The 17544-nt window shown below is 51.6% G+C and overlaps 3 protein-coding genes across 6 annotated transcripts in view; all 3 read right to left on the bottom strand.

The window, feature by feature from the left end:
* The window catches only part of HOXA3 (homeobox A3), a 44858-nt gene that overhangs the window by 19568 nt on the left and 7746 nt on the right, over positions 1–17544 (bottom strand). For 3 of the 4 annotated variants that reach the window (XM_087821225.1, XM_087821223.1, XM_087821222.1), the window contains exon 1: positions 12806–13682. The gene's annotated coding sequence lies outside the window, so the exon portion shown is untranslated. Of the gene's footprint in view, positions 1–12805; positions 13683–17544 lie in introns of those variants that run through there. The other variant, XM_087821224.1, reaches the window with a different exon arrangement.
* Positions 2014–3536, bottom strand: HOXA4 (homeobox A4). The gene is made up of 2 exons (XM_087821426.1): positions 2912–3536; positions 2014–2366 (listed from the first exon to the last, which is right to left on the bottom strand). Exons 1-2 carry the CDS (start codon positions 3534–3536, stop codon positions 2014–2016), a joined length of 978 nt encoding a protein of 325 aa, XP_087677552.1.
* On the bottom strand, positions 13778–16765 carry HOXA5 (homeobox A5). The gene is made up of 2 exons (XM_087821226.1): positions 15868–16765; positions 13778–14835 (listed from the first exon to the last, which is right to left on the bottom strand). Exons 1-2 carry the CDS (start codon positions 16760–16762, stop codon positions 14585–14587), a joined length of 1146 nt encoding a protein of 381 aa, XP_087677352.1. The 5' UTR covers positions 16763–16765; the 3' UTR covers positions 13778–14584.

The raw sequence follows: 17544 nt of genomic DNA on the forward strand, positions 1-17544 counted from the left end.
AGCAGTTTCAGGGACTCCAGAGATCCCTGGCAGTCGTTCACACCTTATAAAATGCACTTTTTGCCAGGTTTGGCCTGATTTGAGAAGGCGGGCACTTGTTTGCCCCTGAATTTTCTTGGGGAGAGGTGGAGGCCCCTCTGAGGCTGGCGTCCATCACTTCCCTCTCAGATCTGGTTTGTTCATAGGTAGACAGCAGCTCACCTTTGCCTGTGCTACACACAGGCGTTAGGAATAACAGCACTGACCACTGGCTAAGGGTTCCCTGCTAATGGAAAAATATGTTTAAAATTCCCGTTATTGCAGAGGTAGGTAGGTGAGCACTCCCCTCCCATCTCCGCTAAAATTATTACATGAGCTAAAAATTGCCCTCATTCAAGGCCAAGGGACAATTCTAATAATCTGGGGCTAATGTGTGTTGGTTTTTTCTTTTTTCTTTTTGTATCTTGCCCCTTTAGTGACAACTAAGTCTAAATTCTCTTGACTGATTTGTAAATCAGTAAACAAATACTAGGGTTATGGAGATTGAGACGTGGATTTTATTTTCAACCTTTTGAATCTAGATCTCTAGGTTGGGCAGAAAAATTCAGGAGCATTTGAGGAAAGTGACCCTTGTTCAGAGTTTGGCTTTCTTCTAGTACTGAATACTCCCAGGTCTACCTTGCTTGGGGTGCAATTGGTGGTGTCATTAACTTTTTCTTTCCTCAAAAGAAACTTTGGAGGGTGTACTGGGAAAATCCAGTTTATTTTGAAAGGTCTTGCTTAAAAAAAAAAAAAAAAAAAAGATTCCCAAGCTGTAGTTAGTGATGAGAACCTTAAAAACAGCAAAGAGACAAAAAGCAATCTCAACCCTTTGCACAAACTATTTTTCATCTCCAGGGAAACAGGCAGATTAAGTGTGAAGGTGCCATAAATACCAAAGGGACCACTTCTTTCCAAGTGTGCTCAGAGTTCAGTGAGTAGAGCAGCTGCAGAAACTCCTGGGCCCGCAGCACTGCGCGGTTTCACCTTTCATTGCAGGGAAGGACACGTTTCTATGCCTTACAGAGACTTGAAGACTGAAAGCCTAGCCAAGTTTGGGAAGAAGAGGAGCCCTCTCAGAGCTCAAGAGCCTTCATGCTCTTTGGAACTTTTCCCACAGTGGGTCAAACTTGACAAGAGTTCAGCCCAAGTTGAACACACTCACACAAATTATATGAGCAGTCAGAATCCACAGCTCAAGCCATCTACAAGATTTTCACATGCGAGGTCAAGCACTTTAAAAAAAAAAAATTAAAAGTAGGAAACACGCAAATGTGTTTTAGAACTTTAATGTTTTGTTTTTTTAAAACAGACTTTATTCTTAGCAATGGCTTTCTATATAGCCGCACCACAATTTGTACAGTTGCACATGGGTCTAAATGCACTCCCCTCTCCCCAAAGATTGTGCCTCGGAGTAAGACCACAGTATCTCTACAACAATATTTTAAATAAATGCAAGGAAGGGAAACTATCATGTCACATCTACCATCGAGGTCTATACATTTGGAGAATTAAATAATCTTGTGAGGTCCACAATGTCTACTCATTTATTCAGTTCAAGACAAGCTTGTATGAGCTGCCTTAATGAGGGAGGGGAGGTAAAGAAGGTGGGAAAGGGTCTGTTTTCTTCTGCTTGCAACAAATATACATATACGTGTCACCAGACAGCATGGGGTGTCCAGCGGACTTCAGCCATCTCAACAGTGCTTGATGCCAAGCGGTCCTTCTCAGGTACCCAAACCTGGCAGCCTTCTTTAGGCCAGCAGGTTGTTCCACCAGCCAGCATCCTGGCCATTGTCCTCTCTTGGGTGGCAACCAGCTCACACTCTTACCAGGATAATGTCCTCTCTTTTTTTATAATACTTTTCATCAAGTTGGGCTTTGTTGGGGGGGGGGTCTGTTATGGTCCAGACAGGGGAGGGGCGGGTGGGAGAAGGGGCAGAAGAGAGGAGAAAAGCAGGTGAGGGAAAGAAACTGGTCTGGATCTCTAGAAGATCATATGGCGGAGGGCATGGGTGTGGAGGCACCCTGGTGGGGGTGCGGGTGCGGGTGCGGGTGCGGGCTTGGACTCTGTACTTTCCCTGGCGGGCCTGCTGAGGCCGAGGCCGAGTTGGAGGAGCGCATCTTAGTGTTGGGCAGTTTGTGGTCTTTCTTCCACTTCATGCGGCGGTTCTGAAACCAGATCTTGACCTGGCGCTCAGACAAGCAGAGCGTGTGGGCGATCTCGATGCGGCGCCGCCGGGTCAGGTAGCGGTTAAAGTGGAATTCCTTCTCCAGCTCCAAGACCTGCTGCCGGGTGTAGGCGGTTCGGGAGCGCTTGGGCTCCCCTCCGTTATAACTGGGGTTGACTGAAAGCCCACAACCCCAGGAGGAAGCCAAGGAGGAGGGAGTGGAAAGAGAGGGAGAGGAGGAGGAGAGATAAGGTGGGGTGGGAAGAGCAATGGGACATCATCATTATATAATAACCTGACACCAAGTTCACGCAAGATACATAAAACGGCAAAGAAAATGTTTCACAGGCTATTGACAACGGGAAACACCCGAGAGCCATAAAGAACGGTGCTGGGCCTTGGGGCTGAAGAAAAGCTTCAAAGACACATGGCCTGAAGCCTCTGCCAGGGCAATTAAATTTATGGGGGCTATAATTACTGCCCTAACAGTTTGGCGTCTCGTAAATCTCCCGATAAAGGGACCCCGGGTACAAAAGGGTTCTCACATCGGGATCGGGCGGCTGGCTGGCGCGCACACACCCACATCCCCCCGGAGCTGGGGCCGGTGGGGGCTCCCTCCCGAAGCCCCCTCGCCCCGCGTCGCCTCCTGACCCCCGCCCCGACCCCCGGGCTGCGGCCGGGCGCCCGCCCACCTCCCGCGCCTCCCCAGCGGCGCCACGTACCGGCGCTGACATGGATCTTCTTCATCCAGGGGTACACCACGGGCTCCTTGCCCTTCAGGCCCGGCGGGCTCTTGTCGGCCAGGAGCAGCGGGCACGCGGGGGCGCTGCCCCCTGTCGGGACGCCCGGGGCGGCGGGGGCCGCCTCGCAGCGCCGCGGGGGCGCCGGGGGCGCCGCGCGCTGCTGCGGGGGCGGCGGCGGGGGCTGGCGCCCGGGCGGCAGGACATGGCCCGCGTGCAGGCCGTGCGCGGGGCCCTTGGCGAGCGCCGGGGGCTGCTCGGGCTGCGGGGGCCGCCCGGGGCTGGCGCCGCCGCGGTAGCCGTAGGGGAAGGCGGCGTCCGCGGCGCCGTGCGCGGGGTAGAGCGCGGCCGCGGGGTAGGAGGGCTCGCGGGCGGCCCGCGGCGCGTAGTAGGAGGCGGGGGGCTCGCGGCCGCCGCCCGCGTGGGGGAGCTGGGGCTGCTGCGGCGGCAGGTGCTGGGCCGCGGGCGCGGGGGGCTGCTGGTAGCCGGAGCCCCCGCCCGGGCCGCCGTCTCCGCCGCCCGGGCCGCTGTGCTGCGCGTACTCCTCGAAGGGAGGGAACTTGGGCTCGATGTAGTTGGAGTTTATCAAAAACGAGCTCATGGTCATTAATTTGTGAAGTGCAAAAATACTAATTTTTCTCGCGTTGTCGTTTTTCTGGGCTCGCCGAGGCCCCTCCCCCTCCTGCCTCGCTTCCCATCCCCCCTGCCTCCGCTCCCTTCCCCTCCCCCGCTGTCAAGCGCCCACCCTCCCCCTCCCGCCGCCGCCAATGCCACCAAAGTTCGCGCCGCTCCGCCCCCGCCCGCGCCCGCGCGCTCCCCGCCCGGCCCCACGTGACCCGGCCCGGCCAATGGGGGCGCCGCGCGCGCGGACCCGGATCAGGAAGCGCGAGGGAGGTGATGGATGCTGCCGTCCCGTCCCGGCGGAGGGAGGGAGTTGGCGCTTTGGTTCCCCCACAGCCCCCCAACTTCGAGTCCCGCTGGGAATTCGGGGCCCTGGGGGCTTCGGGGCCTCTCGGACGCCCAGAGCCTGCGCGAGGGCCCTGCTCCTGGCCTAGGCCTCGGGGCCGCCGGGCGCCGCGGCCCAGCGCCGCCCTGGGGCCCGGCCTGGCCGGGCCCGGCGCCCTGGGGGTTCGAGGCCGGCGGGGGGAGGGCAGGGCGGTGGGACGCAGGCACTGTTCAGGTTTTAGTCCCGGCCCCGGGGTGGAACGAATGAGGCCAACGGGCCCGTTTTCTCCCGGCGGACCCCGTCCCCACCTCGCCCGGCTCGCCGCGCCCGCGCCCCGCGGAGGAGCCGCCGGGCCTGGGGCCGCGAGGCTGGGCCGCCCCGGGGTGACCGGCCGGGCGCGTTTCACTTCGTATTCCTTTTAGAGACGGGATCTGGGTGTTTTTTTTTTCTTCCTAAGAAAAACCAGACCCTTCTAATAGCATCTCCTTGGATGGGGGGGGAGTTAAACACTCTCCTGTAAACTGGGTGCGATTGTGCGAGAGAAGGTGGCCCAAGGGGGGGATGGAAGCGGCGCCCCCGCAAAAATAGAGCTTGGAGACCCACCACCTCCTATTTCAGAACAATTCCCAAACCCGAACGAGCGGCGGATAGAAGGCGCTTCGCCCAGCCTGCGGGCCGACGGGTCCCCCCCCCCCCCCCCCCCCCCAGAACTCGGTGTTTTGGACGCGGCGCTGTCAGCCCGGCCCCCGGGGGCAGCTCGGAGTCGGGACGGGCCGCGGTGGCCGGGGCGCCGCCCGCGAGCCTGCTGACGGTAACAGCGGCCCTGGAAAGGGGGACAGGATCGCTGCCTTGGTAATTGAAATTTGATGGGTAAACTAATTACACCGTTATTAACAAATAAATGATTTATTAATCCCACCTAATGTTGATCTTTTGGAGTAAATCCCGACGCCTCGCTGGTACCGGGTCCCTGCCCTGCCCCGAGGACCAGGCAGACACACCTGGTACCTTCCCGCCCAGAGGAAGCGCCGGGAGCTGGAAGAGCCACCACCCCAAAGGCTTCCGCAGTGGCACCCACGGCAGGGGCTTTTTTTTTCTTTTTTTTTTTTTCCTTCGGCTGCTGCACCTTATTTGATTTTTCAAAGAGCAGTATAAACAGCCTTCTCGCAACTGAGTCTGGAAGGCAGACAAGGAAAGTTATAGCCGAAGCCTGGAGACACTTCAAAAGGAACGTCAGTTCTATCTTCATTTATATCGCTTACTCCTATGAGTTACTAAATGCTGGGATATCCATTTGATGGATAGTCGCTTAATGCTTAGCCACATAAAGCCTATTATATGGGACTAATCTTTAAACTAATTTAGGAAAAGAGGTTTAAACAGGGATCATGTTAGCTTTTTTTTTTTTAACTGGAATCACCCTGAAGTGGTACAAAGAGGTTTTCCACATTGGCTGTGTGTCTGCGAAGAGTGCTGTCCATCCATGTGGGGCACCCTGAATCTCTCTTTTTTTTTTTTTTTAAATGAAATCTGAGCCACAGACAGAAATCAGTGCTGAATGTAATCTTTAAATATCCTCTCTAGATTCAGGGGGGAAATCTAGCCTATGACACAGATGCCTAAACCAACATCTCTCAACAGTAAGAAAAAATAATACATATATACCGAATATATAATCTGGACAATATATACATAATGTAATTGACCAAACTGGGCTCTTTAGGCTTATGGGGGGGAGAGAACATGACAAGGAAATTTGCCGTCATCCTCATGTCATCAGCATTGAGTACTAGGGTCTTAACCACGTTTGTTTAGTATTATTTACAGACATCAAAACACAAAATTCATGTTGTTTAGCCTCAGAACCTCCTACTGGGTTTCTATTTTAAAGCATTAACAAGGCATGGGCCCTGTTTTGTATATGGTTAGCCTAAACGAGTGAACTGCGCTGTTTCATGTGGTTCTATTACTTCAGGAAGATGGGCTTACACAGAATCCCCCAAGGCCTGTAACTTGTCTTTGTGGTTCCTATCATAAACACAAACGGAGCCAGGACCACCAAGTGTTATCTCACACACCGACATTTTGACATTTTACTGCAAGATTTATGGCTGTAATAAACAATCTCAGTACCTTTTCTGATCCTTCCACAATCTCTCTGTGCAAGCCACAACATCATTCCATTGAATCAAATAATCTTTTGAAAAACATTAAAAAAGCAACAACTCTTGCCTTTACATAAGATCCAAGACACCAAAGTCAAGCCAGAAAGAGAAACTTAACTCAATTAATAAATAAACTGAAGTTTACCAGCAGCATCTCGCCCGAGAAAAAGATGGGATGCTCTGAAATGGAGCAGAGAGGGAGTGTGCTGATCTTCGCACACCAACTGGCTCCAGTCCCAAGCAGGGTGAAAGCAGTTATCCTTTTCTTGGGAAACTGGTGAGCACATTTGCTCATTTCCACGTGCAGGGATAACAGATATTCCCAACAAAAGCTTTCTTAAAATCCCATTAAGTGAAATAACTTTTCATCATCTCCTCGAATCCCAGATGGAGAAGGAGAGCGGAGGGAGGCCAAGGGAGAGGGCGGGCGGGCGAGAGGAAGACAGCGTTTGCAGCCTAGTTTGAATCTGTTTGAATCATTTTGAATATATTTGGAATAGCCTTCGCTCTTGAATGCAACCCTGTCCCAAGATTCAAAGTGACCGAACAGTGACACCGTGTGCATTTTGTTTCTTATTAATCTTACACATTGACAGTCTTTGTTAAATCACAAGGCGCGCCCTTCACCAGCCGACATTTTCATATTTGTTAGACGCGCTGACCTGAAGTTCACCTCGGCCTTGGACTTTGCGCTTCTAAAAGGTCTATACAGTGTCTTTTAGAGAGCAGGGTCTTTGCCCAGGTCACTCCTTCTCAGGGAAAACCAAGGGGGGAAAAGCAAAGGAAATGTAAACCTTATGGAATGTATTGACTGTATTTGTCCTTTGTTCTTTTGAGCGAGAGTCCCCCAGACTGACTGCTCTGTATCTGAAGCACTTCTCCGGAGGAGCGCAGGCGAGAATGGCTGAATTTCAAGAAGCCTGATGGTGGCATTTGAGGGCTTTCTCCCACCTATCCTAGGCGTATGATTTTAGAGAAGCAATGCTTTATCAGCCATTTGACCAGTTAATTGTTCAGGGGTAATTTCCTTGCAGTAGTTTAGAGTAATGAACATGACCCAGGCATAAAGACTGAAATTTATACTCACATTTCTATATGAATTTTCACCAGGATTGTGTAAGAGGCCTAAAAATCAAAATTCTCGCAATAAAAAACGCACTCTGAAAGCAGTAACTTCTACAGGTACCTTTCTCTTTTGCTTTAAAAACTGGCGAAGAGGTGTCTACGATTATTGAAGCTGACATGTTTCTAAGGCGTGGAAGATTTTTAACCAATAAAACAATAACAAGTTTTTCTCAAAGGGACACATAATTGTCTCGGTGAGTAATAGCGGGGGGGTTTCAGTTTTCTTCATTTTGCTAGCCCAGATGTGGGGAAGTGTTCACTGCTGTAACAGCAATCACCACAGTTGTTCCCTTTCTTGTTTTCATCTGGCACACCCCCATTTGGCTTCAAGCTCTTGGCCAGAGCAAAAACTTTACACATCCCACAGTGGAAGCAATCTGATTACTTCCACGAAGGCACTGTTTGGGAAATATTTACCAGCGATGGTGCCTGGCACCCACAAATCCAACCAACCAGAATATATTGGGATGATCTTAAACATCCCTGCAAGAGTCTACATTCCGAGTAGTTGAATTAACTCATCTCTATAGTTTAAAAGAAAAACCTAGGAAAAAATTTCATCTTTCTCTTCTCTGCTCCCCAACAATGATTACTTAAGGATCAATACATGGAAAAGGAAGATATGTCCCCCAGAAAATAGATTCTAATGGCACCAACACTTACAGCTAATATCGGTACATAAAAAATAAGAAACATTGTCTAGCTCTCCAGTTACAACTCACACACGAGGGAGGCATGGTTCCAGTCGGCTTCCTTAACACACTGTTCCCTTTCTTTCCCCATTCTCCCACCCTTCCTCCTTAGCTTGCTTTCCCTCTCCTTAGCTTTTATCCCAAATGTGTTTTTAAAGACTATTTTCTGGAGAACAGAAGTCTGTCACGATGCTCTGGCATTTGTGGATTCCACCTTCCTGCTCAAATGGCATATTCTTTACAGGGTAGCTATTCACTTACAGATTATAGCATTTCTCTTACATTCAATGTAGGGTTAACAATAAACATAATGAAAATTTTCCAACAACAGGATCATTTTCATGGTACCAATAAGCATTTTCTCTCTGGTGGAGGGGGTGGAGGGATCCTGTCCCTTTGGGGGAGGGTTTCCGTTTCCTTCCCCCTCTCCCCAGCTCTAAGAATTGCATTTAGTGGGTGGCAGTTTCAGCAAAAGCATGCTGCGTTTGAAAATCGCTAAGAATACATTTTGCAAGTAGCTCCAGTGTTTGCCCTTGCTCTCGCACACTTTAGGGATCATTAAGGGTACTAAAAAGAGAGAAATGGCAAACCCAAAATCACCATTTTCAAATAAAGGAAGTTTCCTGCTGGTTCTCCTGCCTTTCAAGGTACCACGGAGCATTGGAAACTTGCTACGTTATTTCTTAAAGGTCCACTGATGAGTTCTGAGCTTTTTAATTTTGTGACACGCACACAGACTCCTGGTTCTCCCACATCTGAGGTGTTGGGTTTTCGGTAATCTAAGCCTATTTACCTGCCGCTACTCCCTCAGAATGGGGGCGATAATTCAAGATGAAATACAGCATGTATTACTCTCGAAAAGGAATCTTCTATCCTTTTGTCCGTAATTGAGGTCACTCAACCACTAGGGTTCACCTGGAGTCCAGACCGTGATACACGCGTCACTCGGAGCCGTTTTATCTTTTGTGCTGATAGTCAAGATCGCAGCTCTAACATTGACATCAAACTCTGTCTGGGCAGATGACTGAGAGTGCTGCACAACGTAAACTTTTGACCCTCAACTTTTTGACCTGCAGTTGCAACGCACTAGCCACAAAGATATACAAAGCTGTGCCTTTTCTTTCAGGGGGAAGGCCCCCCCCCCCCAGGATCTCAGGGACGCCCTGCTTCTGCCACAGCCTTTTAGAATAAGAGGGCACACTGGATATTTCTGTGTGTTTGTGACTGTATCTCTTGCCAAATCAGCCTCCTACCTCTTTTTGTCAGCGCTTAAAATAGGAAAGAGATGATTTTGAAATCACTCATCATTACATTTACAAAGGAAACTGGGAGTAGGGTGGGGGAACCTCACAAATAGCAAAAGAGAGAAGAAAAAAAAAGGTGGGGGAAAGCAGGTAATGGAAGTTGGAGACATGTTTTTTTTTCTTTATTTAAAAATAAAGACGCAGCCCTAATTGTTGGGCGAGCTGGCCCAGGCAGGCGAGTTGACTGTGAACTTGTACTAAAGCGTGCTCTGCTGGCGATTCCTAGGGTGTGCAGATTTATCTTCTCTGCATTTACTTAACCCGGCAGTGAACTGCGCGGGCGTCATTTGTTAGGTGATGACAGACTTCACCTCTAGCAAGGGCTGCTTCACAAAATCACAATAATTACCCAATAACCTTCATAACAAATATTATTATTGAAAAGACTGGTTTGTGGGGAGGGGATATGGTGGGAGAAGGAAGCTTTCTTTGTGAAAGACACTAAACAAAACAAACCTAGGCAAGTCTTCCAGTTCTGGGGCTTTGAATGGCTAGGACTGAGGCGCCCCACTCCTATGTGGGCGGGAGCCTAGGCTGACCCCCTTAGCCCTGTCTGGAAGCCCCATTTATAGTTTTGTCATTGACTAGAAAGAAATTCTGCCCTAGAAGCCAAAGGGATAGAGCCGTACAGTTCTGCACTCTCCATGGTGGGCAAACTAGGACAGACTCCCAAGCTAAGGCGGGGAGAGACTTCCAAAGGCACCTTTTAAGCCTAAAGGATTGTTTTCCTCTTTAATAGCCCAACTTTAAGGATGTAATTTGCTCTCCCCTCACTAATTGTTTGGATATAATACTCTTCACATCTCAACAAATGAACATGACTCTGTTTCTGGTAGAAAATTCTGCCTTGCTCTCCCAGAGCCGCCAACAATGAAGAGGGGAGAGAGCAGAAGAAAAGGGATCTTGGCATAATGTTGTGAAATTAGACCATGGAAACCCTAACAAACCCCTAAGTGAGTGTGACCAGAAGCTTCCTATTATATTTATAGTTCAGGAAATATTGTCCCTTTGGCTTGTAGAAACAAACGGGGCCCTGCACATTTCGGACACCTCCTTTTACAAGACAAGGAACACAGACAGACACTTCTGCCACAGGCTGAGGCTGGATGTCTTCATAAAGCTCTCAGTGACAGGTATTTTCTTTCTAAGTAAGTTTCTCTGCAAAAACAACCCAAAAGAATGCACAAGAAATAACTTATCTACAAAATGAGCAGATAACCAGCCATCCTCTTTCCTATGCTTCCTGTGAAAATAGGAAGAAAGAAAAAATTCCTCCAGTAAGGCTCACATGGGTCTGACTGGATGCTGTATTTTTTTTTTAAAGTCATTTAACTCCACGTGAGTTAAGGCCTGCTCCTTAAACTCTAAAGTTTTATGAAGATTACAGACAGAAATAAGCCAGCTGACAATATTTATAGCCTCTTATTCCTTTAAATCATGGGAAAGTTTCTCTATATTGTGTGATGCTGGATATGGGTCCAACAGCCTTTCTGCCCATTCCCACACCCCAGGGTGGGATGTGGCCACGGAGGTGGTGTGGCCACTTCCTCCAGGCAAGTTAGTCAAGTGAGTCTGCCAGCAGCCCTATCACTCTCTTTTCTGCTACTAATTTTAGTCACCAAGAAATCACTCAAGCAAGATCACCCAATGAGCAACTAAAATAAAACCTTCACCCAGTCTTTTCCAAGAAAGAACCCAAAAACTCAGAGCAGCAAAACAAAGACTCCAGAATTCTTACAGACACTTAAAATAATACAAAAGAACCCAAAGAGAGTTTCTATTCTGGTTTCCACCAAGGTGCAGGCACATTTTCCTGAGTACCGAAATAGCAATGCTCACTTTTTAACAGGTTACAAAAAAATGACTTCAGGGATCTGGCTTGCCACTCACTGTTCAAGAGAAGTGGGACTTGTGGGAGGGTTTCGATATTTTCAGGAAACTTCCCAGGTTTTGCTTTCTGGACCTCTGACTTTGGGAACATCTGTTGGACTCATATTGAGTATAAGTGGCCTGTGCACAATCAAGTATGCTGAAACTCCAAATCTACACTTTAAATGTTTTCACTTTAGGCACTTAGTAAATATCTTTACCAATTAGAACTTGCAGAAAGTTACCCCCTTTCCTAAGGAGAAAAGCATTTGGAGACAGAAGATCCCATTTTTTTTGTTTCATTTCTAAGTTGGAGAATTTGGCTTAATTCCTCAGCTGGGATAGGGGGAAATCCGCTAGGTCCCATGTGGGTACCCATCCAGAGAAATACCCCAGGACAGGCCCCAGCGCCCCAGCCACCGCTCTGCCACTGAAGAGTGTGGGGGGTTGAGGCCAGAGGGGGTGGGTGGCTGAGGCCAAGCTGGAATTGTACCTAGGAAAAATTTATTTCGCCTTACTTCACCCGTTGGTGCAATATTGGGGACTGTTTTGGAAATCATAGATTATGTAAATTTCCTGGGATCAAACAGTAAGAGCAGCTAACAAAAGAAAGGCGGAAATCTCCTACTGACAAACGACCAATTTCTTCCCTCAACTACCCTTTATGACGTGTCAGGGAAAACAACCTAATGGCTCTGGGGACTTTTAAGTTGGGTGTTGAGGACACCTCCGTTTCCCCCCAAACTTTAGGGCACAGTTTGGAAGAATCCCCCCTGTATGTTTGAGGGGGAGTCGGTTTCTCTAGTCTTCAGTGTTCTCTAGGGGGACGCCTAAGCTCCTGTAGAGGGTCCTGTGCCTAGATGATTTAATTCTACAAAAGAGGAGAGAAAGGGAAAGAAGCGAGAAGAAAGGCCAGGCGGGAGAAAAGAAAGCGCTGGCGCTCCTCTCAGTTAGCCTGGGGATTCAAAGCCTCAAGTTAAATCCGGCCATAAAGTTTATTGCTTCAGACTCGCAGGCGGGTGAGAACAGTCCCACCGAAATAAAGAGGTGCAGGCCAGCAAGGTTCAGGGCCTGGCCCCGGGTGCGGGGAGGGGGTGGGAGCCCTCCCCGCAGGTGGGGGGACCCGCGGTCCCCCGCGCGCCGTGGCCGGCCTGGCAACCCAGGGGCCCAGCCTGGAGGCGCGGCGCGCGCCTGGCCGGCCTCTGCCACCCTCGGCCTGAAACCCGGCCGCCTCCACCCAGGGCTGCCAGACGACCCAGGCCCCGCGAAGACGTATTGCCACAGCCCCACCGGGAATCCCGCCGGAGGAGAGTCCCCTCGGCCCGGCCGGGGCCTTTCTTTCCAACCCCCGAGCTCGAGCGGCCCTGGGCGCACGCGGCCTGCGCCCCGCCGGCTCCCAGCCCCCACCCTAGGGCTCCGCGACTGCCCCACAGAAGCAGGGCCGGCCAGCCCGGGATGGGGGGCGGCCCAGCCTAGTCCCCCCCGCACAGAAATCATCTTCCCGCAGCAGCGGAAGTCATCCCCAGGCGCGGGGGGCGGCCAGTGAGGCTGGGCCTGGGGCGCGGCCGCCGCGCGCGCTGCTCCCCGTGGGGGCTCCGCGGGGCAGGCTCCTGGCGCTGCTCGGGGGGCGCAGAGGCAGAGCGCGCGCCCCTGTCCAATTCAGGGGCGACCTCAGCAGCCACTGAGCCAGAGAGCGGGAGAGGGAGAGAGAGAGATCCGGGAGGAAAGTTTTCAGAGTACAAACAAACTTGAAAGTGCTCAGGAGGCGAGCTTACCTTAACTCGGAGGGAGCCATTTTTCAGAGAGTTTTGAGAACTTGTGGTTTGGACACTTCTGGACCTAAAATTGACAATTTGAATGACCAGGCGGCACACGTAGCCTGCAAAAGAGTCAAATGGAGTCCAGCGTCAGTGAGATTATATGTTATGTGGTATATAATGTTGGATGTCAACTCCCCAAAACCATAAAACTTACTTTAATGGCCCCACGTGACGTTTTATAGCCAGTGAGCCGATCTGTCTGTGCTATGGATGATTTTACGATCTAATTCATAGACAAAACCCTATTCATTTGGCACCCAAATGTCAGATAGCCGGAACTGGGGCTTATAAAGTTTACTGTTTTATAACTTTTAAAAGGAAAGACGGCATCAGTGTAAGCAGTCGGTAAATGTGCAAATCTCTAGTTGCGCTTTAGCTGCTCTGAGGAGTTTCCCAATCGAGCTAGGATGGGGTAAGTACCTTCCATTTGTAGCAAATTAATTGTAGCAGAAGAAGCCAACTGGGTTCAGGGCGAGGAGTGGGAAAGGGGTGCCTGGGTGGGTTAGGGGCAGAGAGATTGGGGGCCACAACTTGGCACAGCGGCCTCTTCAAGTGGAGGCCCAGGCTGGCCTTAGGAAACAGCCAGCATCTGCGTGGGCCCGGTGGGCCGCTAACAAAGCCCTGGGCTTTTCCTCCTTTCTGTCTCTTCCTCTTGTTTTGTACCCAGCAAGTCAACTTGGTTTCCTCAGAGATGGGCAGGTTGGACTCAGGCTTTGGAAGCACCTACAGCTGTTCTACCTTCTGCCCTGAACTTTCTGAAAGGTCAGAGTTAGGGAGGCTGCAGGTCAGGGCGTTGGTCTGAGGTCTCCTTGCACAGGCAGGCTGCTGCTCAGGTAGCCTCAGACTCACCCGCCTCCAGGACTGGACAGACAGACAGAACAGCAGAAAGAGCCGCTCACTATTTGGCACAAACCAGACCAAGAGAACTTACAATAGAAAGTTTATTTTTTTTTTTGTTTCCAGTCAGTATTTTTTCCTTAAAAACAAATACAAAAAAAAAAAAAAAAAAAAAAAAGCTGATCACAGTTTGCTTAAACAGCCAGACTTGGACAATATTTGTAACTTTGTTCACAAAAACATACATCACTGAAGCTGCGCTTATAAGAGCCACTTCCAGAGTTCGTGCAAAGGGTCCTACAAAGGCACGCGGGGACACACCGCTCGGAGTCACAGTTTTCGTCACAGAGTCACTAGTCACTACACGTCAAACAAGTTAAGTTGTGTCTCATCAAGTCACCTCTACAACAGCATTAATTACACAAGGAATATAGGTAGTTTGAATAAAAATATCTTTAACAGCTTGGAGCTATTGAGACAGGAACACTTCCACTCACATGCACAGTTAAACAACTGGAGTGCAACACACAACATTGGCACTAAACGAGGTCGCAGGGGGGCTTTTTTGTGTGTTTTTTTTTTTCTCTCTTTTCTTTTTTGTCATAGTTACTTCAAGTAACACAGCTTGCTTCATATAAATAAGTTAAAACATCTATTTTTTTTTTCTTCTTCTTCAAGACAAAGCCATTCAGGACAAAGAGATGAACAGAAAGCAGATCTACTTATACAGGCGCTATAATGGCAATAAACAGGCTCATGATTAAAAGATGAATGAGGGCAACGAGAACAGGGCTTCTTCACAGAAGGAACACAAGGGAGTTTCAGAAAAGTCACCTTTAGTACTGACACTACGCGGGATCCGCTAATACTGCTCAGTACTTTGAACGCTCAAAATACTCAGGGGCGGAAGGCCCCTCCCGCCGCCGCCATACTCATGCTTTTGAGCTTGTTATCTTTTTTCCATTTCATTCTCCGGTTTTGGAACCAGATTTTAATCTGTCTCTCGGAGAGGCACAGGGCATGTGCGATTTCGATTCTCCGCCGGCGGGTCAGGTAGCGGTTGAAGTGGAATTCCTTCTCCAGCTCCAGCGTCTGGTAGCGCGTGTAGGCCGTGCGCGCCCGCTTGCCTTCGGGGCCGCCGATGTTGTCTGCAACAGAAAAGTCAGCCGCTTAGCCAGCAACTCCGCGCCCTGGCCACCGGAGCCGGCCGGCCGGGCGAGCCAGGGTCCTGAGCAGGGAACAGGGCAGAAAAGCTCAACAAGTCCTCCCTCTTCGCCCGCCCCCCCCCCCCACGCACACACCCCCCAATTTCCTTCCCTCTTCCTTTCTAGAGAGAAAACAATACGATTTGGACTCTGGGAACAATCGGCCCATCCGAGGCTGGAGCTGCGTCCCGGAGGATCCCCTGGCTTTCCCTCAGCCCTCTCCTGTCCTCTCGGGCCCTGCCCCTGGCGCCCCGAGGCGGGGACACAGCCCTTGCAGGCTGCCCACCGCTCAGAAACCCACCAAAGCGCAAGGCCCTTCCCTGAGCGCCCCAGTGGCCTCCAGGTCACCCTCCCGTGAAGTTCCAGCCCCGAGAGCCGCCTCCTGTTCCAGCCCGCAGGCTTGGGGCGCCTGCTTTCCTTTCCTTCCCTTTTCCCTTCCCTTTCCTTTCCTGCTCTTCCTTCTGCCCCCAAAACTTCAGAGCCCCGCTGGCTCTCGCCTGGATTATTTCCCCCCCTCCAACCCCCCACCCCCAAGCCCCGTTTCGGGGACTCTAATTAGTAACGCCGTTTCCCCCAGCGTAGCCCTCCTCATAAATTATCCGTCCTGACAAGCCCGATTCACAGCCCCCACTGCCATCCTGTACTCTCCGCGCCCTGCTCGGCGGGCCTGGCCCGGGAGCGCGCGTTCCGAGGCGCAGGGGTTCGACCTGGGTTCTCTCCACGTCCCCCTTTCAACGTCTTAAACTTGCCTATCCAGCGGCCCTTTCCCCCCCACACACACTTGCGACCGCAGGGCGCCGCAGAGAAGAGAAGAATGGAGGAAGGCAGGGAAGGAGACCGGCGGGGAGAGGCGCCCCAGGGCCGGGAGAGGCGACACCGGGAGAGAGCCGGGGAGAGAGGGTGGCGAAGGGGAGAGAGAGAGACCCGGAGCCGCGCCCCCGCGGCCGCGTGGATTGAGAAAAAGGCTGGCTTTACCATGACTTATGTGTAGCTTGCGCATCCAAGGGTAGATCTGGGGCTGGGCGGGCGGCGCGGGGCTCGGCTCGCTCTGCGCGCTCGCCTGCTCGCTGCTGGCGGGGGCGTCCTCCTCGGCTCCGGACGCCGTGCCAACCCCCTCTCTGCTGCTGATGTGGGTGCTGCCGGCGTTGGCCGAGGCGCTGCTGGAGTTGCCCAGGGAGTTTTTCCCGCCGTGGTGGCTGTCGCTGCCGGGCGAGGGGGCCACGGCGGAGCAGGGCAGCGGGTCGGGCGGAGGCGAGTGCGTGGACGTGGCCGGCTGGCTGTACCTGGGCTCGGCGGGCGCCGCGCTGGCGCCGGCCGCGTAGCTGCGGGCGCGCTCCCCGGAGCCAAAGTGGCCGGAGCCCGAGCGGCCGACGCTGAGATCCATGCCATTGTAGCCGTAGCCGTACCTGCCGGAGTGCATGCTCGCCGAGTCCCTGAATTGCTCGCTCACGGAACTATGATCTCCATAATTATGCAACTGGTAGTCCGGGCCATTTGGATAGCGACCGCAAAATGAGTTTACAAAATAAGAGCTCATTTGTTTTTTGATATGTGTGCTTGATTTGTGGCTCGCGGTCGTTTGTGCGTCTATAGCACCCTTGCACAATTTATGATGAATTATGGAAATGACTGGGACATGTACTTGGTTCCCTCCTACGTAGGCACCCAAATATGGGGTACGACTTCGAATCACGTGCTTTTGTTGTCCAGTCGTAAATCCTGCCTGATGACCTCTAGAGGTAAACTCGTGCACTAATGGGGGAGTTGGGTGGAGGCGAGAGGGGCGGCGCGCGCGCCCGAGGCGCGTGCCCGCCGCCCGCCGCCGCCGTTCAGTCGGACTCGAGCGCCACCCGCTGGCGGCAGGGCTCATCGCTCCGCTTCCGACCCTGGGCTGCAAGGGCCGGGGTCGAATCGAGGTTACAGCCCATTATGGCAAAATTATTGCATTTCCCTCGCAGTTCCATTAGGATGTACCAATTGTGAGGCCGTCAGCTGCCGATCGCGTGCCCGGCGAGGATGCAGAGGACTGGGGGGAGATGGTGACTTGCGTTTTATTTACAACAACTTTATTTCCCCGCTGTGCAGCCCCTCTTATTTTTGTGTCGAGGTTGGGGTCGGTTCTGCCCGTCCTGCCGGCAGCTCTGAAATTTGAAAATACAGATATCACCTTCGGGGAAGGGGGGGGGAGGCCATTTAGCCAATTGGAGAAATAAATCCTGCCCGCAGCAGCAGCTACAATTACGGCTCTGTTTTGGCGAGCGCAGGAGGGACAGTATCCCTGCCGCTCTTAAATGACAGGCGTCTATTAAAGATAGCTTTTGTGTAGTGTTTCTCCGAGGCGAGGTCAAATTCCATACACTTTTATAACCAGATTCGATTTTTCTTTCGTGTAAATATTGTTTTCGTGTCATTAGTTTGCTATGTGATTTGCCTTAAGTATCCAGCCTGGGGAATCTTCACCACTGGGTCCTTTCCCTGGAACCAGCCGGGCCCCAAGTCCGAGGGGTTCCAGGTGAACCCAGGGAGTGGGCCCAGGCTCCCCGCAGCCGCAGAAGCTGCTTGGGGGCTGGGGATTCGTGGGCCGAGTTCTTAGACCTCCAGGAGTAAAGTGAGGGCGCGAATGGAAGCATTTCGTGGCAGTGCCTAGTATCT

Source organism: Miniopterus natalensis, chromosome 10, assembly GCF_054644295.1.
Source record: "Miniopterus natalensis isolate mMinNat1 chromosome 10, mMinNat1.hap1, whole genome shotgun sequence".
NCBI lineage: Eukaryota > Metazoa > Chordata > Mammalia > Chiroptera > Miniopteridae > Miniopterus > Miniopterus natalensis.

Coding starts and splice junctions, on each gene's coding strand:
- HOXA4 (XM_087821426.1), bottom strand. CDS start 3,536: ATGACCATGAGCTCGTTTTTGATAAACTCCAACTACATCGAGCCCAAG. Junction 2,367..2,911: donor GAAGATCCATGTCAGCGCCG/GTACGTGGCGCC, acceptor GTGGGCTTTCAG/TCAACCCCAGTTATAACGGA.
- HOXA5 (XM_087821226.1), bottom strand. CDS start 16,762: ATGAGCCCTGCCGCCAGCGGGTGGCGCTCGAGTCCGACTGAACGGCGG. Junction 14,836..15,867: donor CAAGCTACACATAAGTCATG/GTAAAGCCAGCC, acceptor TTTCTGTTGCAG/ACAACATCGGCGGCCCCGAA.